Below are 23,609 nucleotides of genomic sequence, written 5' to 3'. Positions count from 1 at the left end.
TAAATTTGGACAATTGGACTTTAAACAACGACCTGTGAGTAGAACGGAAAATTGGATTAAGAAATTCCTCTTAATTTGGCACTGAAGCGGGAAGGTCTAAACAGGAAGTCAGCCTTCCTTTTCTTGTACATAGATTAAAGCAAAGACATGGCAAACTAGAGTTTAGAAAATCGTTTGTAAAGGATCAACTTTCATCATCTAAAATTACTGAACCCCCCTTCGGAAGCAGAAGAGGGAGGATTTTTTTCTGGACTGTTTAAACCTGCAGAAGAGAGTGTAAAGAAAAGTAATTTTCCACCGTCTTGAACCTGGGAGCGGGGTGTCAGGACAGACGTTTTTGGGAAGTTCATTGACTATAGACAAACGTTTTTGACACAGTTAAAAGAAGAGAAACATAGTGATTCCATTGTTCTCCTTCGCATTTTAAAGGAACAAATATTGACAAACTATCTGAAAAAGGAAACTTTGTTGTTAGATCTGCTTTTTTTTAAAAAAAAAAGAGAGAGATGGATACAAATAGAAGTTCTTCCCCTAGAGGAAGCTTGTGAAACTGTTATTAAATTTGAACTGGGGATCTTCGCAGCTGCAATAGATTAAGATCGTGGGAACAGACTTCTGACCTTGCATAACAATGTACTCAGAGGCTCTGGTGTGTGCTTTCTGCATGACAAGTGCTTTTTTGGAACAGTTACATGAGAAGACGGATTTGATGACTGTTGCGATTAGAAATTTTGGACAGGTAGTGGGTATCTATATAGAACCCACCCAGGAATCAACTCAGGAGTGTGCTCTGACAGATCAGATGAGGGAGGAGGTTGTTGCTGGACCTCGGGTGGCAGAGATGGAGGGAGCTGTGACCCAGCAGGAACATGAGTTGTTGGATCTGACAAATGAACTTGGAAAAAGCCAGATTTGGAGAGATAGAGTTTTGTTTGGCTTGGAGATGGGGGGCTGGATAGACCCCCCTATGCAGGGATGTCTTGACTTTTCAAGTCTGGCAATGGGCCGTGAGGAGTTTGGGGTTGTGGGGGTCCTCAACTCTGGAGGAACCTTGAAACATGCTTTTAAATACCACATGGAGTTCAGTGTGGACTATGGAAAAGGGGCTGATCTGTCGAGAAGGGACAAAAATACTGTCAATTTGGAGTTTCCACGAGTGAAAGGAGCAGGAGACAAAGTAAAGTACAGGTATAAATATGAAGATCTGCAGAAGGGACATGGAAGAGACTTAAGGGCCTCGGACATAAGATTACCAGGTTAATGAACTAGATGGGTGGGATAGAAAGGACTGACAAAACCCGGGACCAGGAGAAAGAGACGTTGGATGAAGATTGGAAGAAACTTTTAAAAATTTTATTTAGGATTGTTTTGTAAAATTAATGAGTATTAGAAAAATGTTGGAACGAAATTATTTGGCTTTAGCAGAAATGTTAAAAAGAATTATGTAAGAGTATGCTATGGTTATGAGAAATTGGTATAAATAAGATTTAAGTTTTAAGTTTTAGGGTCTTTTATAGTAAGATAAGGTTAAAATAGATTAAGGTAATTTAATGACAGAATATTATGAAAAATGGAAAGGATTTGCTGTGATAATTAACAACTAGAATACAAGAAAGGGAGGTGTGAGGAGGTCGATGAAATAAGGTAATGAGAGTTAAGGATTTGGGAATATTGGATCTGTTTTTAAATTTTTGTGGTTTATTTTTGCTTTTTGATTTTGATGTGTTATGTGTTTTGTTTTTGATTTTTATCGATTTTTATTGTTTGATTGCTGTTTGTTTTTCCCTTGTTTTTTCCTTCTTTTTCTCTTTGTTTTTTCTGTAATTTTAAATTTTTAAATAAATATCATTTAAAAAACCCCAAAAACAACAAGGTCCAGACACCCCTTTTCCAAGACGGGAGGCCTGAGCCCCAGTCCCCTCTGCTCCTGGCTGGCTCCTGGACAGCCCCCCTCCCTCCTGCACCCCTTACACCAATCTCGGGGCCAAAGAAACAGGCAAAATGCCCCAAAAGTGAGATGTGTGAAAGCACCCAAAGCCTGGCTGAGATGGGAAGAGGTCAGGGACAACTTTTTACAAACAACTTGTAATCGTGCAAAGTCAGAATGACCCCCGGATTCACCCCTGCCTTCTGAGATCTCAAGACAGCCGCATGAGATCTCTCAGGAGCCTTTCAGAGCCCAGTAAGCAAGGAGGATGGCTTAAATGTGATTTGCGGGGTTGCCAAACCCTTCGTGGCAAGAGCTTTCAAGCCTTTTACCTTGCTGACTGGAATCTGGGAGGCTCCCCCAAGATCTCGCAGGAGCTTCCAGAGCCCAGCAAGAAGGGTTTATCCTCCTCTTTCAATTGCATAAGAAAAATCAGTTGTGAGTCATCTACATAGGAAAGTGTGACTTCTTGATATTGAAAAAGAATAAACATTCCATTTTTCTGGCACCGCTAATGACCTGGAGCATTTGATGTGCAGTTTTAAATATCCAGTATAAAATATTTTCAGCCCTTCTTTAGTACCTCTGAATTTATTCATGACGCCCTCCAGGAAGGGATTTATATCGCTGAAGTCCCAGATCCTCCACTTCAGGGCAGGAGGAAAAGCCACAGGAGGATCCTCTAAGTTCTCCTTCTCCTGAGACCTGGGAGGAGAAGAACAAATTCAAGCCACCATCTTTGCAATGCAAGGAGCTTTCTGACAAGGCAGGTGTCTCATCCTGACAATAAAGCCATAATGAAGACTTGGGAGCAGGGTTTTCCTATGGAAAGAATGTGGTTGATGTGTGGATCTAGAGAACACCTAATGAGTTGAAAGAAAACTGAAATGTACTGAAGGAAATATAGGAATATGAGTTTGAAGGCAACGAAGCTGATATATGCAAACTATTTTTTTGAAAAAGTGAGTAATACTGGGTCCTTACGCAGAGATTTTAGGACTACACCAATTTTAGTGAAGCTTTAATGAGTAGAACAAAATAGATTTGGTACGTGCATTTCTGAAATATAAGGAAGTGCAGAATGATTTAGAATGGTTTTTGCGATTAACATTAGAAATGTATTTTAGCACAGTGGTTACATTTAAAAATGGAGAAAATATTGGAAATTAAAGCAATATTTTGTAGACATGGAAGATTCTCAGAAATCAAGAATGTTTGAAGTTGTCCGGAGGACAAGGCTCTCAGCGGCTACTATTCACAATGAATAGGTCAAAGGCAGTGGTGCCTCTGAACTCCAGTTGCTGAAACCACAAACTACCACAAAAATGTGTCGCTGTTTTTGTCTGTGATTTTGTGAAATTGACGATGAAGTTCTAAACTATCTCTGGAAGGAGGAAGTGGAGACTGAGTTTCCCACCTGTTAAACTGGAACATTCATAGCATAATACAGTGGTACCTCAGGTTAAGAACTTAATTCGTTCCAGAGATCTGTACTTAATCTGAAAATGTTCTTAACCTGAAGCACCACTTTAGCTAATGGGGCCTCCTGCTGCTGCCGCGCCGCCGGAGCACAATTTCTGTTCTCATCCTGAAGCAAAGTTCTTAACCTGAAGGACTATTTCTAGGTTAGCGGAATCTGTAACCTGAAACGTATGTAACCCAGGGTACCACTGTAATAAGGCAGGGGTTTCCCATCACTTACCTCTGCAAGAAGCTTCCAATATCCTGGAAGGAAAGAAAGAAAGATGTCAGTGGAGCCATTTCTGCAGTCAGTTATAAATACCAAGCAGCTGAGTGGCAACTGCTGGGAATCACAGGTTTGGAGAGCACTACTGTTTTTCAGGCTTCTCAAGAGACCTCTGGTTGGCCAATGAGAGAACATGATGCTAGAATGAAGAGGTTTGATCTAGCAGGGCCCCTTCTGTGACCCCAGGACTAACGCCTTTCATCCTTCATGTACTGTTTTCCTTCCAGCAACAATTTTATGTGACTAAAAATGCCTGTAGTCTGAAGCAGCACACTCCACCCTCTCACATCAGGATGAGGCCTCACCTGCAGGAGTTCACTCTCTGGTTCCTGAAGCTTCTCCTCCATCTCCCGGATGAGGCTGCCAAGAGAGGAGAGTTCCCCGGAGAGTCTGGCTAGGTGCTCCTCCCTTTGGGCTGCAATCTCCTTCTCCACTTCTGCCATCTGGGCCAGAAGAAGTTTCTCTTGTTCTTCCAGAAACTGGTGCAGTTGCCTGAACTCAGCCACCATCTTTTCCCTCTCTGCACCTGTTTGTTTCTGCAGAAAAGAGGTTGAAAGAAGAGAACAGTGGGCCAAAATCAGGCATCTAGCCTCCTGTTAAAGGATGAGGAGGCCAGGTATCCAAATTAACTTGGAAGGCAACTGCTGACATATTCAGCAGAGAAAGAACTTCGTAAAAACTTACAAGCCCACCCGCTCCTTTAAATGGTCTTTCATGCTCTGTGGGAGATCAGACCATTCAAAAAATAAACCTCTTTCTGTATTTCATATTCATTGCCCCCCCATATTGATTCTAGACAATAGCACTTTTTCACCTTAAAGTAGCAATGATACTTACAAGCAGATCTTGGCTCTCCTTTTCTGTGTCTGCTTTAAAAACTAGAATTTTCTCTCTCTCCTTCCTCACATTGTCTAGGCAGCTTCTGATCTGAGCCTGAAAAGAAAACAAAGTCCAAGTTTGGCTGCGCTACACATTAACACAACAACATTAACACAACTCCCTGCCCCACATCCCTGGGTCTTTTGCAGAGGTTCCCCTTTTTCATATCAGATGAGGAAGAAATGGGGCTGCCCTATATCAGAGCTGAGAAACATGGGGGTTTTGCTATTTATTCCCCACACTGAACACACTTCCAACATCTTCCCCCGCCTCTTTACTAAATTAATCCTAGATGTTGTAATCTTTCATCCCAGGGGAGTTACTGCAGCCTGCATTCAGGGGGACACCGGCACACTTTAATCCCTCAAAAAGAAAAATAAATGTTTATTGTATTAATTTTTAGAAGTTTAGTTGTATCAGGAGAATACCTTTTGGGCTGCAAGTTGAGAGAATACATTACAATATGATCATTATCATCATTATCATTATTGGAAGCCCCTCTTGTCTGCAGCTCTTCCACCCCCAAGAAAGACCCACTGCCTTTTCCCACCTTGTACTCCTGGGACGCCTCCTCTAGAGGAACCACCTCGTGGCTTTTGTGCTCCTTGGATACATTACACACGACACAGATGGGGCTTTGGTCCTCCTTGCAGAAGAGCTTCAAGGGCTCCTGGTGCTTCTCGCAGATCTTCCCCTTTCCTTCTCCTTCCTCTTTCCCCCCCAGATGGCTGAATTTCCTGGCTATTTCCACAACATTTGCCAGCTGCTGGTTTCGCCTGATGCTGCTTTGCTCCACTGTTTCCCTGCACTGAGGGCAGGAAGCCTCTCCCTCGGATTTCTCCCAGCACTGGATCAGGCAGGATCGGCAGAAGTTGTGCCCACACTCATGAATGATCACTGGATCACTGAAATAATCCAGGCAAATGGAGCAAGTGGCTTCCTCGCAGAGATCCCGGACGGGACCCTCAAAAGCAGCCATGCTTGCTTCGCCAGGAAGAAAGAGCTGGTTTCGCTTTCTCTCTTTTCCGCCTGCAAATGGGCGTGTTCCCTTTCCAGGAAATTCGGGTTTCCGGGAAACTCAGGATCTCTGCTGCCTAGGAGTTGGGTGGAGCCCCGAGCAGCTTTGATATGGTGGAAATATATATATTTATTTATTTTAAATAAGTGCTCATCCTTGGTGGCTGCTCGTTTATGGAACCATTTCCCTGTGGGAGCTGGTGGAGTTTGTTGTAGCTTTGTTGACTATCAGCACGTCAGGCTCAGACTACTTTGCAAGCTAATGAATGAATTGCCGTCCCCCTCCCCCGCCCCCCTCCACTCACAGCTTCTATCTAGTTAGTAGCCACCGCATACAGAGGAGAAACAGCCCAGCCCTCCATCCCGGTGCCAATTTTTAGTGAATGGTTTTGACAGAATCGCCGGCGTCTGATAATGTGCAATAACCACCTCTGGAACGAACTCTGCAAACGGCCTTTGCAAACAGCTCAGCTAAAGGGTATCCAGATATTTGCTAATCACACCGCAGGGCAGCTATTAGCAGCAGGTGTTTTCACTTAGCCCTGTTTTCTCAATGAATGCACCCTTTGTCAGTGAAATATCACTTCGTTATAAGAATTTTAAGTTCTCAAATACAAAATAAATACAGTGATACCTCGGGTTACATACGCTTCAGGTTACAGACTCAGCTAACCCAGAAATAGTGCTTCAGGTTAAGAACAGTTTCAGGTTAAGTACGGACCTCCGGCACGAATTAAGTACTTAACCTGAGGTACCACTGTACATAAATGCACACATAACTCAATATATGAACCATGTGTCTGAAATGATACGGGAGAGCAATCCTGAAGCCATTTCGACTCTCCCAATCGCCCCAAATATTCCTCTGCAGTAAGGGAGGAAAATGGGGAAAGTCCATTCATAAGGGCATATTTGTGTATGAATAGGGTGAGCCTGTGACCTGGATTCAGGAACTAAAGTATTTACTATCACAAAAGAATGGCCAAGCTGCCCTGGTCATGCAATCTGTGACCTTTAACAGGTATCCTGACAGAAGGATTTCTGCTGAAGACTGCCTCCTTCTGTGATGTATGTCCGATATTTTGGGGGTTTGGTCTTGTGCTACAGGTGGGCAGTTTCAAAAGTCTATATAGGGGCTTGCACACCATCGTTTTGGGTTTTCCTCCCTCCTTCACAGGGTGACTGGGCAGTGGGAGGCCACCTTAGTGAAAGTACGCCTCATGTTAAGAACAGTTTCGGCTTACGAACGGACCTCCGGAACAAATTACGTTCATAACCCGACATACCACTGTGGAGGAACTTTGCAGGGAGGGCTTTGAAGCACATCTCTGATGGGACCCTTGTTAAGATTTCAAATTCTGAGTGCACAGTGTGTTGGACTTGGGATGACAAGGCCCAGGTTCGAATCCCTTTTGACCATGAACTTTAATGTGTCTCCTTTTTCTAAGTCTCTCAGCTCAGCCTCTTCTACCTCACAGGGTTCCTCCGAGGATAAAACAGGATATCACCCTCCTAAAATCCCTGGAGGAAGTGTCAGGGGGAATGGATATTACACAGTTGAGTTCCAAACAGCACAGGAGCAACAAGAAGTACAATCTTTAGTAGAATCAAACATGTTAGCGCATGAAACATATCCCCAAATTATTTTAGGCTCGTTATACAAAAGGATAAAAGGAGGGGATCTCTCAAAATACAGGTAAGTATCTGACTCTTCATTACAAACCACCTTGGTGAAAATAATTTTATACATGGGAATTTACCACACACATATACCCCAAAATTCTCTAGATTGCCAATGTTTTCTCCTCAGAACTTCTGAGAGGCTCTTCACTGTCAAAGGGGATTTTGTTACATCGAGACCCAAAACCTGCAGAGGGGTTACGTCTCTGGGGTCAGCATGCAAGGGCAATATAGTGTAAGTCAGGAAGACCCCCAAAAACGCCCACCAAGCAACCATACTGCTTGTCTGAAGCCAGAGATCTTGACCTTTCTAGAGGTCAGTAAACAAGGTGGACTTAGAAACTCTTTCCACCATTACCAAAGCCCCCCCCCCCCGAAAAAAAAAATGCTTTCTGGGCTCTGGAGACTATTGTAAGATCTCACACAGTCCCTTCCAACAGTTTTTCCCGGTCTTTCGCCCTCTTTCTATTTATTAATTTGTGTTTTGACAAAGGGCTCCAGGCTGAGATCACGCAAGTAAGTTGCGCATGAATTTTGGGCCGACTGTACTCAAACTAGCAAACCATCTTTGGATATGGAGATTTTGCTGAATTGCCACATAAGCTTCCCTGAGGAGTAGCAAAAAAATGGAATTTTGGAACTTCCATCTCCACGGCCAGTGGAGGTCTTGCGGGGAGGAAAAGGGAATATGAGTTCAGGATTGAGGCTGAGGAAATGTTTTAAGTGATGCCCGTACATAATTCTGATTTTATTCAGAAAAGATGATGGTATTGTCTATAGAAAATGTGTCAGAATTGGAGGTTGGAGAGAGAACTACAGGAAACAGGAATGTGGGGAGCTTTGCTGTTGTTTCCTAAATTATTTTCTTGCTTCTTTCCCCCTTTGCACCTCCTGCACTGACAGAAATAGCCGGTTCCCAAGGGAGAGAGAACAGGCAAGTTTGGGGACTGAAAGGCGACCCAATCCATCAGTGTCATTCACAAAACTGGCCTGAGAAGGGAGAGTTGCATCATGATTGACACAAGGGATGGCCAATCACAGTTCTGCAAATATAGTTTCTCCTGAAGTGCCTGTCAGCTCAGTCCTGAAGAGGAGACTCAATATGTCATGATGGCCATGAATATATGCTTGTCTGTCTGCACCTTCAGTCAAGAGAGTCTCAGGTTCGCTTTCTCGCTCACATAAAAGTAGGGCAGGAGGGTCTCTTCTGAAAAGCAGTCTGCCAGGAATGTGCAGAGGAGGGCTGCTGTGTCTGCATCGTAAAAGGACACCCGTCTCCCTTCACAGTTCAGGGCCACTCGGATCCTCTTGGGCTCCTCACTTGGAACAGGGGCCTCAAGGGGGGAGCAGAACTTGTACACACCGTCCCACTTCCCCAAACCCCAGATCCCTTCCGTAGTATTAAAATACAAAACACCCTTCCTCTTCACAGACTTTCTGGCCACCCCCACCCCCCACCCCTCCTCTTTTCCCACAATGACCTCCCAGAAATGTCTGCCTCCTGTGAAACCCTCACATCCCAGCACATCGCCATCTGTGTCAAATCTTTCAGGATTGTCTGGCAGGTCTTGACGCACTTCTCCCTCTTTCACACTCTTGCGATCCTCAGAGAGGATGAGCCAGGGATTTGCTGTGTCTGGATCCAAAGTTATGTTTTCTGTGGGGGCAGATGAAGAAAGAGAAGAGAAACGACGTCAACGGGAAAGCTGACTTTTCTTTAGGAACATGACAGAAACAGCATCTGCTCTGAAATGAACAGGGACTCCATGGTTCTGCATTTGAGACAGGGATGTTCCTCAACTTCTTGAAACATTTGCAGATCTTTCAAGAGTTCAAAGCACTTAACACACATTACAGTGGTACCTTGGGTTAAGTACTTAATTCGTTTCGGAGGTCCATTCTTTATCTGAGGCACCACTTTAGCTAATGGGGCCTCCTGCTGCCGCCGGAGCACGATTTCTGTTCTCATCCTGAGGCAAAGTTCTTAACCCGAAGCACTGTTTCTGTGTTAGCAGTCTGTAACCTGAAGCGTATGTAACCTGAAGCGCATGTAACCTGAGGTACCACTGTAATAATAATAATAATAATAATAATAATAATAATAATAATAATAATAATTTGTACCTTTTTGCAGCTGAAGTCCATATTCCACAGTGTCTGGAAGAGAAAAAGGAACCAAGATTAGCATCACACCATCATTCAGACAACAAACAACAATATGAGCTTATGAGATTGTAGCCAGTGTGACTTCTTGATATTGAAAAAGAATAAACTAATAAACCTTCCATTTTCCTGGCATGGCTTATATTCTGTATGATCAGAAGCCTGCCATGAACACTTATAAACATCCATTATAACATACTTTCAGCTCTTCTTTACTACCTCTGAACTGCTTCATGACCCCCTCCAGGAAGGGATTAATATCGCAGAAGTCCCAGATTCTCCACTTCAGGTCAGGAGGAAAAGCCACAGGAGGATCCTCTAAGTTCTCCTTCTCCTGAGACCTGGGAGGAGAAGAACAAAGTCAAGCCAACATCCTTCGAATGCAAGGAGCTTTCTGAGAAGACAGGTGTCTCATCCTGATGATAAAGGCATGATGGATATATCATGAAGACTTGGGAGCAGGGTTTTTCCTATCGCAAAACGGAGCATATAGGATGATGTGTGGATTTAGAAAGCATCTAAGTTGAAGAACAACAAACACACACCTGCTTCCAAAATATACTGAAGGAAATATATGAATATGAGATTGAAGGTAAAGAAGCTGATATATGCAAATTATTTTTTTATGAGAGTGAGCAATACCGGGTCCTTACGCAGAGATTTTAGGACTACACCAGTTTTAGTGAAGAATTTCAGGTGATTAATGAGCAAAATAAAATAGGTCTGGTATGTGCATTTCTGAAATATAAGGAAGTTCAGAATGCTTTAGAATGGCTTTTGCATTTAACATCATAAATGTATTTTAGCACAGTGGTAATATATTTAAAAATACAGAGGATATTGGAAATTAAAGCAGTATTTTCTAAACATGGAAGATTCTCAAAATTCATGAGTGTTTGAAGATGTTGCAGGTGTTTGGGGGAGAAGGCTCTCAGCGGGTTCTCTTCACGATGGCTGGGTCAAAGGCAGTGGTGCCTCTGAAACACAGGAGGGGAGTGTCCTCTGGGGCTCAGATCCTGCCCATCGGTTTCCCACTGGCATCTGGTTAAGCACTGTGAAAACAGGATGCTGGATGAGATGGGCCACTGGCCAGAACCAGCAGGAGCCTGAAATACACTGGATATTTAAAGGACGCGGGTGGCGCTGTGGTCTAAACCACTGAGCCTCTTGGCTTGCTGATCTGAAGGTTGGCGGTTCAAATCCCTGCGATGGGGTGAGCTCTCGTTGCTCAGTCCCTGCTCCTGCCCACCTAGCAGTTCAAAAGCACACCAAAAAGTGCAAGTAGATAAATTGGTACCGCTCCGGCGGGAAGGTAAATTTAGCCAGTGTGGTGTAGTGGTTAAGAGTGGTAGTCTCGTAATCTGAGGAATCAGGTTCGCGTCTCCGCTCCTCCACATGCAGCTGCTGGGTGACCTTGGGCCAGTCACACTTCTCTGAAGTCTCTCAGCCCCACTCACCTCACAGAGTGTTTGTTGTGGGGGAGGAAGGGAAAGGAGAATGTTAGCCGCTTTGAGACTCCTTAAAGGGCGTGAAAGGCGGGATATCAAATCCAAACTCTTCTTCTTCTTCTTTCCGTGCGCTGCTCTAGTTTCGGTGTTACATTGCGTCAGAAGCGGCTTAGTCATGCTGGCCACAAGACCCAGAAAAGCTATCTGTGGACAAACACCTGTTCTCTCGGCGTGTAAAGCGAGATGAGAGCCGCAACCACAGAGTCGTTCGTGACTGGACTTAACAGTCAGGGGTCCTTTCCCTTTTCCCTTTTCTATAAGGAATGCTCCCACTTTTTTGTATCTATTCCGGAGTAAATGAATCCATCAAGGAAAAGGGAGAAATATGTAATGGAGGGGAACAAGGAATGGCTTCCTTCCCATGATTCTAGATGAGACCAATAGCTACAAATGACTAGGAAAATGTGTCCCTGTTTTTGTCTGTGATCTTGTGGAATGGACGATGGAGTCCTAAGCTATCTCTGGAAGGAGGAACTGGAGAGCGAGTTTCCCACCTGTTAAACAGGAACTTTTGTAGCATCAGAATAAGGAAGGGGTTTTCCATCACTTACCTCTGCAAGAAGCTTCCAATATCCTGGAGGGAAAGAAAGAGAAGGAAAGATGTCAGTGGAGCCAGAGCACTGTCATCAGTTTGTTTTTGTTAATTCTGCTGTTGTCATTATCGATTTTGTATACCACCCTATACCCGCAGGTCTCTCAGCAGTTCCCCAGATAAAATCACAAGATAAAAACATAAAATTCATAAAAAAACAAAACAAGAACAACTAAATAATACAAACTGACTTCAGAGGCAGCCCCATCTACAACCCCCAAGCTATGTATCCACTCCTTCAAAGGAAGTGCAACCCCATCAAGAGCAGGCCATCTCCCACCCATCCGGTCTAGGGAACCACCCACTAATAGCTCCTTCAGTCTTATCTGGATTGCCTTTCAGTTTGCTGGCTCTCATCCAGTCTGTTAGAGAGACAAGACAATGGTCCAGCACTTCCGCTGGAAGGTGTAAATGAGAGTCACCAGCATATTGCTGAAAACATGCTCCAAACCTCCGGATGACCCCAGTTATCAATACAGTGGTACCTCAGGTTAAGTACTTAATTCGTTCCGGAGGTCCATTCTTAACCTGAAACTGGTCTTAACGTGAAGCACCACTTTAGCTAATGGGGCCTCCCGCTGCCGCTGGAGCACAATTTCTGTTCTCATCCTGAAGCAAAGTTCTTAAGTCAAGGTACTATTTCTGGGTTTGCGGAGTCTGTAACCTGAAGCGTATGTAACTTGAAGCGTATGTAACCCGAGGTACCACTGTACTAAGCAGCTGACCAGCACTTACTGTGGAAAAAGGTGGGCAGAGAGCTACTGGTTTTTAAATTTTCCCAGAGACCTCTGGTTGGCCAATGGGAGAACATGATGAGAGAATGAAGGGGCTTGTGGTTTGATCAAGTAAGGCCGCTTTTGTGATCCCAGGCCTTTCACACTTCATGTACCAATTGTTTAATTTAGAACAGGTTTCTTTGGCGGGGCGGGGGCTAAGATGTTATTCTCCTGCCTATAGTCTGAAGCATCACACTCCACCCTCTCGCATCAGGATGAGGCCTCACCTGCAGGAGTTCACTCGCTGGTTCCTGAAGCTTCTCCTCCATCTCCCGGATGAGGCCTTCAAGAGAGGAGAGTTCCCTGGAGAGTCTGGCCAGGTGCTCCTCCCTTTGGGCTGCAATCTCCTTCTCCACTTCTGCCATCTGGGCCAGAATACGTTTCTCTTGTTCTTCCAGAAACTGGTGCAGTCGCCTGAACTCAGCCACCATCTTTTCCCTCTCTGCACCTGTTTGCTTCTGCAGCAAAGAGATTGAAAGAAGAGAACAGTCGGCCAGGATCAGGCATCTAGTCTTCTCTTGCAGGATGAAGAGGCCAGTTATCCAAATTCCCTTGGAAGGCCACTTCTGACATATTCAGCAGAGAAAGAGCTTCATAAAAACTCACAAGTCCATCCCCTCCTTTAAATGGTCTTTCATGCTCTGTGGGACATCAGACCATTCACAAAGAAACCTCTTTCTGTATTGCATATTCTCTCTCTCTCTCCCCCCCCCCCATATCGATTCTAGACTATAGCACTTTTTCACCTTCAAGTAACAATGGTTCTTACAAGCAGGTCTTGGCTTTCCTTTTCTGTGTTTGCTTTAAATACTAGAATTTTCTCTCTCTCCTTCTTCACATTGTCTAGGCAGCTGCTGATCTGATCCTGAAAAGAAAACAAAATCCAAATTGGGCTGCGTTACACATTAACAGGCAAGCTGAATCCTATGTTTGCTCCCTGCCCCACATCCCTGGGTCTTTTGCAGAGGTTCCCCTTGTTCATCCCAGTTGAGGCAGAAATGGGGCTGCCCTATATCAGAGCTGAGAAACATGGGGGTTTTGCTATTTGTCCCTCACACTGAGCACACCTCCAACATCTCCCCCCTCCTTTTTATTAAATTAATCCTAGATGTTGTAATCTTTTGTCCCAGGGGAGTTACTGCAGCCTGCATTCAGGGGGACACCGGTGCACTTTAATCCCTCAAAAAGAAAAATAAATGTTTATTGTATTAATTTTTAGAAGTTTAGTTGTATCAGGAGAATACCTTTTGGGCTGCAAGCTGAGAGAATACATTACAATATGATCATTATCATCATTATCATTATTACAAGCCCCTCTTGTCTGCAGCTCTTCCACCCCCAAGAAAGACCCACTGCCTTTTCCCACCTTGTACTCCTGGGACGCCTCCTCCAGAGGAACCACCTCGTGGCTTTTGTGCTCCTTGGATTTGTCACACACCACACAGATGGGGCTTTGGTCCTCCTTGCAGAAGAGCTTCAGGGGCTCCTGGTGCTTCTCGCAGACCCTCCCCTTTCCTTCTCCTTCCTCTTTCCCCCCCAGATGGCTGAATTTCTTAGTTATTTCTACAAAATTTGCCAGCTGCTGGTTTTTCCTGATGCTGCTTTGCTCCACTGTTTCCCTGCACTGAGGGCAGGAAGCCTCTCCCTCGGATTTCCCCCAGCACTGGATCAGGCAGGATCGGCAGAAGTTGTGCCCACACTCCGGGATGATCACTGGATCCCTGAAATACTCTAGGCAAATGGAGCAAGTGGCTTCCTCGCGGAGATCCCGGATGGGACCCTCAGAAGCAGCCATGCTTGCTTCGCCAGGAAGAGGGAGCTGGTTTCGCTTTCTCTCTTTTCCGTCTGCAAATGGGCGTGTTCCCTTTCCTGGAAATTCGGGTTTCCGGGAAACTCAGGATCTCTGCTGCCTTGGAGTTGGGTGGAGCCCCGAGCTGCTTTGATACGGTGGAAATATATATATATATTTGTTTATTTTAAATGAGTGCTCATTCTTAGAATCATAGAATCATAGAATCCTAGAGTTGGAAGAGACCACAAGGGCCATCGAGTCCAACCCCCTGCCAAGCAGGAAACACCATCAGAGCACTCCTGACATATGGTTGTCAAGCCTCTGCTTAAAGACCTCCAAAGTAGGAGACTCCACCACACTCCTGGGCAGCAAATTCCACTGTCGAACAGCTCTTACTGTCAGAAAGTTCTTCCTAATGTTTAGGTGGAATCTTCTTTCTTGTAGTTTGGATCCATTGCTCCGTGTCCGCTTCTCTGGAGCAGCAGAAAACAACCTTTCTCCCTCCTCTATGTGACATCCTTTTATATATTTGAACATGGCTATCATATCACCCCTTAACCTCCTCTTCTCCAGGCTAAACATGCCCAGCTCCCTTAACCGTTCCTCATAAGGCATCGTTTCCAGCATCTTGGTGGATGCTCGTTTAAGGAACCATTTCCCTGTGGGAGCTGGTGGAGTTTGTTGTAATTTTATTTACTATCAGCACGACAGCCTCAGACTACTTTGCAAGCTAATGAATGAATTGCCGTCCCCCTCCCCCGCCTTCCTCCACTCACAGCTTCTATCTAGTTAGTAGCCACCGCATACAGAGGAGAAACAGCCCAGCCCTCCATCAAGGTGCCAATTTTTAGTGAATGGTTTTGACAGAATCGCCGGCGTCTGATAATGTGCAATAACCACCTCTGGAACGAACTCTGCAAACGGCCTTTGCAAACAGCTCAGCTAAAGGGTATCCAGATATTTGCTAATCACACCGCAGGGCAGCTATTAGCAGCAGGTGTTTTCACTTAGCCCTGTTTTCTCAATGAATGCACCCTTTGTCAGTGAAATATCACTTCGTTATAAGAATTTTAAGTTCTCAAATACAAAATAAATACAGTGATACCTCGGGTTACATACGCTTCAGGTTACAGACTCAGCTAACCCAGAAATAGTGCTTCAGGTTAAGAACAGTTTCAGGTTAAGTATGGACCTCCGGCACAAATTAAGTACTTAACCTGAGGTACCACTGTACATAAATGCACACATAACTCAATACATGAACCATGTGTCTGAAATCATACGGGAGAGCAATCCTGAAGCCATTTTGACTCTCCCAATAGCCCCAAATATTCCTCTGCAGTAAGGGAGGAAAATGGGGAAAGTCCATTCATAAGGGCATATTTGTGTATGAATAGGGTGAGCCTGTGACCTGAATTCAGGAACTAAAGTATTTACTATCACAAAAGAATGGCCAAGCTGCCCAGGTAATGCAGTCAGTGACCTTTAACAGGTATCCTGACAGAAGGATTTCTGCTGAAGACTGCCTCCTTCTGTGATGTATGTCCGATATTTTGGGGGTTTGGTCTTGTGCTACAGGTGGGCAGTTTCAAAAGTCTATATAGGGGCTTGCACACCATCGTTCTGGGTTTTCCTCCCTCCTTCACAGGGTGACTGGGCAGTGGGAGGCCACCTTAGTGAAAGTACGCCTCATGTTAAGAACAGTTTCGGCTTACGAACGGACCTCCGGAACAAATTACGTTCATAACCCGACATACAACTGTGGAGGAACTTTGCAGGGAGGGCTTTGAAGCACATCTCTGAAGGGACCCTTGTTAAGATTTCAAATTCTGAGTGCACAGTGTGTTGGACTTGGGATGACAAGGCCCAGGTTCGAATCCCTTTTGACCATGAACTTTAATGTGTCTCCTTTTTCTAAGTCTCTCAGCTCAGCCTCTTCTACCTCACAGGGTTCCTCCGAGGATAAAACAGGATATCACCCTCCTAAAATCCCTGGAGGAAGTGTCATGGGGAATGGATATTACACAGTTGAGTTCCAAACACTACAGGAGCAACAAGAAGTACAATCTTTAGTAGAATCAAACATGTTAGCGCATGAAACATACCCCCAAATTATTTTAGGCTCGTTATACAAAAAGATAAGAAGAGGGGATATTTAAAAATACAGGTAAGTATCTGACTCTTCATTACAAACCACCTTGGTGAAAATAATTTTATACATGGGAATTTACCACATACACATAACCCAAAATTCTCAATGTTTGCCAATGGAGAAAATTCTCCCTGGCCAGTGGAGAAATTGGGGGAGGAAAAGGGAATATGAGTTCAGGATTGAGGCTGAGGAAATGTTTTAAGTGATGCCCGTACATAATTCTGATTTTATTCAGAAAAGATGATGGTATTGTCTATAGAAAATGTGTCAGAATTGGAGGTTGGAGAGAGAACTACATCGAAACAGGAATGTGGGGAGGTTTGCTGTTGTTTCCTAAATTATTTTCTTGCTTCTTTCCCCCTTTGCACCTCCTGCACTGACAGAAATAGCCAGTTCCCAAGGGAGAGAGACAAGGGGTCTGACAGGGGTCCCAATCCATCCGTGTCATTTACAAAGCTGGCCCGAGAAGGGGGAGTTGCATCATGATTGACACAAGGGATGGCCAATCCCAGTTCTGCAAATATGGTTTCTCCTGAAGTGCCTGTCAGCTCAGCCCTGAAGAGGAGACTGAATATGTCATGATGGCACTGAATATACACTTGTCTGTCTCACATCAGTCAATAGAGTCTCAGCTTCGCTTTCCTGCTTATGTAAAAGAAGGGCTGGAGGGTCTCTCCTGAGAATGAGGCTGCCGGGAATGTGTAGAGGAGGGCTGCTGTGTCTGCATCGTAAAAGGACACCTGTCCCCCTTCACAGTTCAGGGCCACTCGGATCCTCTTGGGCTCCTCACTTGGAACAGGGGCCTCAAGGGGGGAGAATAACCTGTACCCATTGCCCCACTTCCCCAAGCCCCAGATCCAACCCCAGATCCCTTCCCTGGGACCGAAAGAGAAAACACCCTTCCTCTTCACAGACTTTCTGGCCACCCCCACCCCCCACCCCTCCTCTCTTCTCACAATGACCTCCCAGAAATGTCTGCCTGATGTGAAACCCTCACATCCCAGCACATAGGTAAGTGTGTCAAATCTCTCAGGGTTGTCTGGCAGGTCTTGATAGACGTCACCCTTTCTCACTCTTTTTCGATCCTTGGACAGGATGAGGAGGGGATTTGCTGTGTCTGGATCCAAAGTTATGTTTTCTGTGGGGGCAGAGGAGGAAAGAGAAGAGAAACAACGTCAACTGGGAAGCTGACTTTTCTTTAGGCACATGACAGAAACAGCATCCGCTCTGAAATGAACAGGGACTCCAGGGCTCTGCATTTGAGAGAGGGATGTTCATCAAGTTCTTAATAAGGATTCTGGAAACATTTGCAGTTCTTTCAAGGGTTCACACATTATCTATATAGAACCTGACCCTGTAAGTTAAGTCAATCTTAGCATGCCCATTTTTCAGATGGGAGGACTGAGGCTGAGAGACAGTGGCTTGTCTAAGGCCAACCCCACCACCTACATTTCATGGCAGAAGGGAGTTAAAGCAGGGACTCTAATTCACATCTTAATCTTTTACCTCACATCACATGACAGACCATGCTTGACAGGTCAGGTAGAACTGGCAGCAGGTGCTCTCACCCTCCTTGTAACCACCATTCAAGTTTCAGTTATATATTTAACATTATATTACAGACCATCCTTCCAGAGAGTTTATGAAAAAGCAAGAAAGTGGTTAGGCTACCCGGAACCCCCTTGTGTGAAATGTCCTGCTTGGGATTCTTGAAAGCCCATTGTATGATTGTAGAGTTGGGAGGGACCCTAAGGGTCATCTAGTCCAACCCCCTGCAATGCAGGGATCCCAACTAAAGCATCCATGACAGGGGGCCACCTAACCTCTGCTTATAAACCTCCAAGGAAGGAGCGTCCACCACCTTCTGAGAGCTCCCTTCCATGTTCTGCAGTGTGGGCCTTTGGTCTGTTTCCCCCAGGCAAACTATGAGCAGTCAGCCAAGAACAAACTCGATTATCTCTTACGGTTTGGTTAAAGCGGAGCTTTTAAATTGACAACTATTACATCGTTGATATGAATGGCTTTCTTTTTCTGTGAACTGTGTTAATGCATTTATTGTTGCAATCTCAAGATGAAAGGCAAGATTTATAAAACCTAGGAAGTGCCATTCCCACCTGTCACCTTGAACGCAAAGACCCCATCCTGGTTCCCCAGGCCTGATTGGCTATATGAGGATTCATTTTTTTCACTGCTCCTCACATTTATGGAAAAAGTGGGCAGTCGAAGCACAATAAGAAGTCCATTTAAAAATTGGTCAGGCTGGTGGACATTAGGAAGAAGATCTGCTCTGCAGTCCTCTCACCTGCTCCCCACGTTATGGAAAGTTTGTGAAGCAATTTCTTTTTAAAGACACACATTTGTACAGTGGCCTTTGGAAATTATGTGGGATATTGGATGTTGCGAGTGCTGCTATTAGTAAAAAAAATATTGTTAAATGTAATGGTTTTTTCTAGTTTATTGTTGTATTGGTTAGCCTTTATGTATTTTACTTACTGTTTTCTAAATGAATCACAGAATGTACTTTTAAAGATAAGTAGGAGTTTCCTTTATGCTTCCATCTGCTGCACCTTTTCCAGCTCTTATGAATCCCTTTTTGTGGTTTTCAGGATCAGGCCAGACTGGACTTCTGTCTTCCCATTGAGCCTTTCCCCCTGGTCTGTGGTGCAATTCTGTCCTGCTCTTTTAAGTTTACTCAGGTTTCTCTAGTCCGCCATCATGTTGCAGCAGAGAAGTCATACAATACAATACAAAAGCTGACTGAAGACCCCCATCTTGCAGGGAAGCCGGAACACTGAAGTTCACCATCAGGCAGCCCCCAGCTCCTACCACTGACACCCTTCTTGTACTCAAAGGTTGTTGCAGCCATTTTCTGAGCTATTTCTGTTCATGCATTTCCCACTCTTACACCTTACTCTTACATAAACGCTCCTAAATGGGTTGGGGATTTTGTATGGCTCAAAGGGATATTTCTCCCTCATGTGCCGGAAGCATTTGGCTTCACACCATCCCTGTGTCTTATTGAGATTGGGCACAGAAAAGCCAGCCATCCTGGGCTGGGGGTTTCCTAAGAGTCTGCAGGATCAGGCCAAGAGCCCCTCTAGCCCAGCAAGCTGCTCTCACGGAACAGATGCCTCTGGGAAATAAGGGGAAATAAGGCATGGAAGGAAGAGCTGCAGTGGCCTGGTCTTTTGAGAAGCAGATCCCATCTCTCCCGAATTTCTGCCTCTGTTTGACTTGGAAATGGTTAGGGAAACCCAGCCAGATGGGCAGGGTATAAATAATATAATTATTATTAAATGTACCTTTTTGCAGCTGAAGTCCATATTCCACAGTGTCTGGAAGAGAAAAGGGAACAGAGATTTAGCATCACACCATCATTCAGATCACAAACCTGGCAACAACAATATGAGCTCATGAGATTGTAGCCAGGGTGGTGCACTCCTGATGTTGTGGACTACAAGTCCCATCATCCCTAACCACTGGCCACGCCAGCTGAAGAGATTCCAGAGCCCAGCAAGAAGGGTTTGCCGTCCCCTTTCAATTGCATAAGTAAAATCAGTTGTGAATCATCTACATATTAAAGTGTGGCTTCTAGATATTGAAAAAGAATAATAATAAAAACCTGTCCATTTTCCTGGCATGGCTAATATTCCGTATGATCTGGAGCCTTTCATGAACACATCTAAACATCCAGTATAAAATACTTTCAGCCCTTCTTTACTACCTCTGAATTTCTTCATGACTCCCTCCAGGAAGGGATTTATATCAGAGAAGTCCCAGATCCTCCATTTCAGGGAAGGAGGAAAAGCCACCGGAGGATCCTCTAAGTTCTCCTTCTCCTGAGACCTGGGAGGAGAAGAACAAAGTCAAGCCACAATCCTTTGAATTAAAAGAGCTTTCAGACAAGGCAGGTGTCTCATCCTGATGATAAAGGCATGATGGCTATATCATGAAGACTTGGGAGCAGCGTTTTTCCTATGGCAAAAGGGAGCATCTAGAGAGAACCTAAAAGATGAAGGAAAACCGACACACATCTGCTTCCATAATATGGTGAAGAAAATATAGGAATATGAGATTGCATAGATCAGCCTCTTTACCTTCAAATTAATTTTTTTAGGAAAATGAGAAACACTGTGTCCTTACGCGGAGATTTTAGGACTACACCAGTTTTAGTGAAGCATTTCAAGTGATCAATGAGCAAAACATATTGATCTGGTATGTGCATTTCTGAAATATAAGGAATGGCTGCTGCTGGAATGGCATTTGAAAGATGAAGTAAAATCGGTTATGATACACTGGGCCAAAGATTTTGGATATAATATACAGCTAAAAGAATGAGAGAGCTTGTGGAAAGAAAGAATAAAATTTACAGCATGTGATGCTCTGAATGTGATGAAAATGATGTATAGGTGGTATATTACCCCCATGAAATTAACTAAAATGTATAAGACAAGTAATAAATGTTGGAAATGTAAAGAAAAAGAAGGAACTTTTTATCATATGGGGTGGGAATGTAAGAAAGTAAAAAGCTTCTGTGAGTGTAAATGGGACCAATAGCTACCAAAAAATGTGTCCCTATTTTTGTCTGTGATTTTGTGAAAATGGGCAATGGTGTCCTAAATTATCTCTGGAAGGAGGAAATGGAGAGAGTTTCTCACTTGTTAAACAGGAAAATTCATAGCATCAGAATAAGGCAGGGGTCTCCCATCACTTACCTCTGCAAGAAGCTTCCTATATCCTGGAGAGAGAGAGAGAGAGAGAAAGAAAGAAAGAAAGAAAGAAAGAAAGATGTCAGTGGAGCCAGTTCTACTGTTGTTATCAATTTTGCGAGAACATGATGATAGAATGAAGGGACCTGTGGTTTGATCTAGCATATTCGCTTTTGTGACCCCAGGCCTTTTACCCTTCATGTACTAATTGTTCTCTTTACAGCAGCTTTTTTTTAGGGTGGGGGCTAAGACATGTTATTCTCCTGCTTGTACTATGAAGCAGCGCACTCCACCCTCTCGCATCAGGATGAGGCCTCACCTGCAGGAGTTCACTCGCTGGTTCCTGAAGCTTCTCCTCCATCTCCCGGATGAGGCTGTCAAGAGAGGAGAGTTCCCTGGAGAGTCTGGCCAGGTGCTCCTCCCTTTGGGCTGCAATCTCCTTCTCCACTTCTGCCATCTGGGCCAGAATACGTTTCTCCTGTTCTTCCAGAAACTGGTGCAGTCGCCTGAACTCAGCCACCAACTTCCCCTTCTCTGCACCTGTTTGTTTCTGCAGCAAGGAGATGGAAAGAAGAGAACAGTGGGCCAAGATCAGGCATCTAGTCTGCTCTTGCAGGATGAGGAGGGCCAGAGGTCAGCAAACTTTTTCAGCAGGGGGCCGTTCCACTGTCCCTCAGACCTTGTGGGGGGGCCAGACTATATTTTGAAAAAAATATATATGAAGGAATTCCTATGCCTCACAAATAACCCAGAGATGCATTTTAAATAAAAGCACACATTCCACTCATGTAAAAACACGCTGATTCCTGGACCGTCCACGGGCCGGATTGAGGAGGTGATTGGGGCCTGATCCGGCCCCCGGGCCTTAGTTTGCCTACCCATGACTTATCCAAATTCCCCTGGAAGGGCATGCCTGACATTTTAGAGGGATCACGCCAATATTTAGCAGGGAAGGAGCTTCATCAGCACCCCCCCCCTTAAATGGTCTATCATGTTCTGTGGAGATAAGGCTGTTCAAAAAGAAACCTCTTTCTGTATTCCATATTCATTCCTCCCCCCCCCCCCCCAGATATTGATTCTAGACTGTAGCATTTTTTCTTCTTAAAGTAAAAATGATGCTTACAAGCAGGTCTTGGCTTTCCTTTTCTGCGTTTGCTTTAAATACTAGAATTTTCTCTCTCTCCTTCCTCAGATTTCCTAGGCAGCTGCTGATCTGATCCTGAAAAGAAAACAAAATCCAAATTGGGCTGTGTTACACATTAACAGGCAAGCTCAACCCTATGTTTGCTCCCTGCCCCACATCCCTCGGTCATTTGCAGAGGTTTCTCTTTTCATCCCACACTAGGCAGAAATAGAACGGCTCTATATCAGAGCTGAGAAACATGTGAGTTTTGCTATTTGCCCCCCACACTCAACACACCTCCAACATCTCCCCCCTCCTTTTTATTAAATTAATCCTAGATGTTGCAATCTTTCCTCCTAGGGGAGTTACTGCAGCCTGCATTCAGGGGTCACTGGGGGCACTTTAATCCCTCGAATAGAAAAATAAATATTTATTATTTATAGTTTCAGAAATTAAGTCTTATCAGGCTGCAAAAGATTCTTGCTGGATAACTGTTCTGGGGCTGCAAGTGGAGAGAATACAAGATTTATTTAGTTTTTTGCAAGCCCCTCTTGTCTGCAGCTCTTCCACCCCCAATAAAGACCCACTGCCTTTTCCCACCTTGTACTCCTGGGACGCCTCCTCCAGAGGAACCACCTCGTGGCTTTTGTGCTCCTTAGATACATTACACAAGACACAGATGGGGCTTTTGTCCTTCTTGCAGAACAGCTTCAGGGGCTCCTGGTGCTTCTCGCAGATCTTCCCCTTTCCTTCTCCCTCCTCTTCCCCCCCCAGATGGCTGAATTTCTTAATTATTTCCACAACATTTGCCAGCTGCTGGTTTCGCCTGATGCTGCTTTGCTCCACTGTTTCCCTGCACTGAGGGCAGGAAGCCTCTCCCTCGGATTTCCCCCAGCACTGGATCAGGCAGGATCGACAGAAGTTGTGCCCACACTCCGGGATGATCACTGGATCCCTGAAATACTCCAGGCAGATGGGGCAAGTGGCTTCCTCGCGGAGATCCTGCACGGGACCCCCAGAAGCAGCCATTGTTGCCTCGCCAGGAACAGGGAGCTGGTTTCCTTTTATCTCTTCCTTTTAGCAAATGGGCGTGTTTCGTTTAGGAACTTCAGAAGTTGGCTGTAGCTCCGAGCCGCTTTGATATGGTGGAAATATATATTTTTATTTATTTTAAATGGAGTGCTCATCCTTGGTGGTTGCTCGTTTAAGGAACCATTTCCCTGTGGGAGCTGTGGAGTTTGTAGTAGCTTTGTTGACTATCAGCACGACAGCCTCAGACTACTTTGCAAGCTAATGAATGAATTGCCGTCCCCCTCCCCCGCCCCCCTCCATTCACACTCCTCTTTCGAGTTAGTAGGCAAGACATACAGAGGAGAGACAGCCCAGCCCTCCATCCTGGTGCCAGTTTTTAGTGAGTCGTTTTTACAAAATCGCCAGCGTCTGATAATATGCAATAACCTCTGGAACCAACTCTGCAAACGGCCTTTGCAAACAGCTCAGCTAAGTGTATCTGAAGAAGTGTGCATGCACACGAAAGCTCATAC

At 44.7% G+C, this 23,609-nt stretch overlaps 1 protein-coding gene across 1 annotated transcript in view; it reads right to left on the bottom strand.

Moving 5' to 3' along the window:
* LOC308579660 (uncharacterized protein) overlaps positions 1-23,209 on the bottom strand; it is a 60,112-nt gene extending 36,903 nt beyond the window's left edge. Inside the window, exons 1-19 of the mRNA XM_081180592.1 lie at positions 22,666-23,209; positions 22,066-22,161; positions 21,262-21,492; positions 20,949-20,971; positions 19,958-20,079; positions 19,536-19,568; positions 16,853-17,371; positions 13,656-14,134; positions 13,059-13,154; positions 12,517-12,747; positions 11,473-11,495; positions 9,633-9,754; positions 9,375-9,407; positions 8,767-8,907; positions 5,104-5,630; positions 4,512-4,607; positions 3,980-4,210; positions 3,630-3,652; positions 2,511-2,632 (exon numbers count right to left, since the gene is read on the bottom strand). Coding sequence (XP_081036718.1) covers positions 2,511-2,632; positions 3,630-3,652; positions 3,980-4,210; positions 4,512-4,607; positions 5,104-5,630; positions 8,767-8,907; positions 9,375-9,407; positions 9,633-9,754; positions 11,473-11,495; positions 12,517-12,747; positions 13,059-13,154; positions 13,656-14,134; positions 16,853-17,371; positions 19,536-19,568; positions 19,958-20,079; positions 20,949-20,971; positions 21,262-21,492; positions 22,066-22,161; positions 22,666-23,094 — 3,577 coding nt within the window. The 5' untranslated portion in view covers positions 23,095-23,209. The remainder of the gene's footprint in view (positions 1-2,510; positions 2,633-3,629; positions 3,653-3,979; positions 4,211-4,511; positions 4,608-5,103; positions 5,631-8,766; positions 8,908-9,374; positions 9,408-9,632; positions 9,755-11,472; positions 11,496-12,516; positions 12,748-13,058; positions 13,155-13,655; positions 14,135-16,852; positions 17,372-19,535; positions 19,569-19,957; positions 20,080-20,948; positions 20,972-21,261; positions 21,493-22,065; positions 22,162-22,665) is intronic.
* Positions 23,210-23,609: the final 400 nt, after the last annotated feature.

This window comes from Podarcis bocagei (assembly GCF_964188305.1).
Source record: "Podarcis bocagei genome assembly, chromosome: 2".
NCBI classification, from domain to species: domain Eukaryota; kingdom Metazoa; phylum Chordata; class Lepidosauria; order Squamata; family Lacertidae; genus Podarcis; species Podarcis bocagei.
The sequence above is the reverse complement of the archived record's forward strand: the minus strand, read 5'-3'. Positions and strand labels throughout refer to the sequence as shown.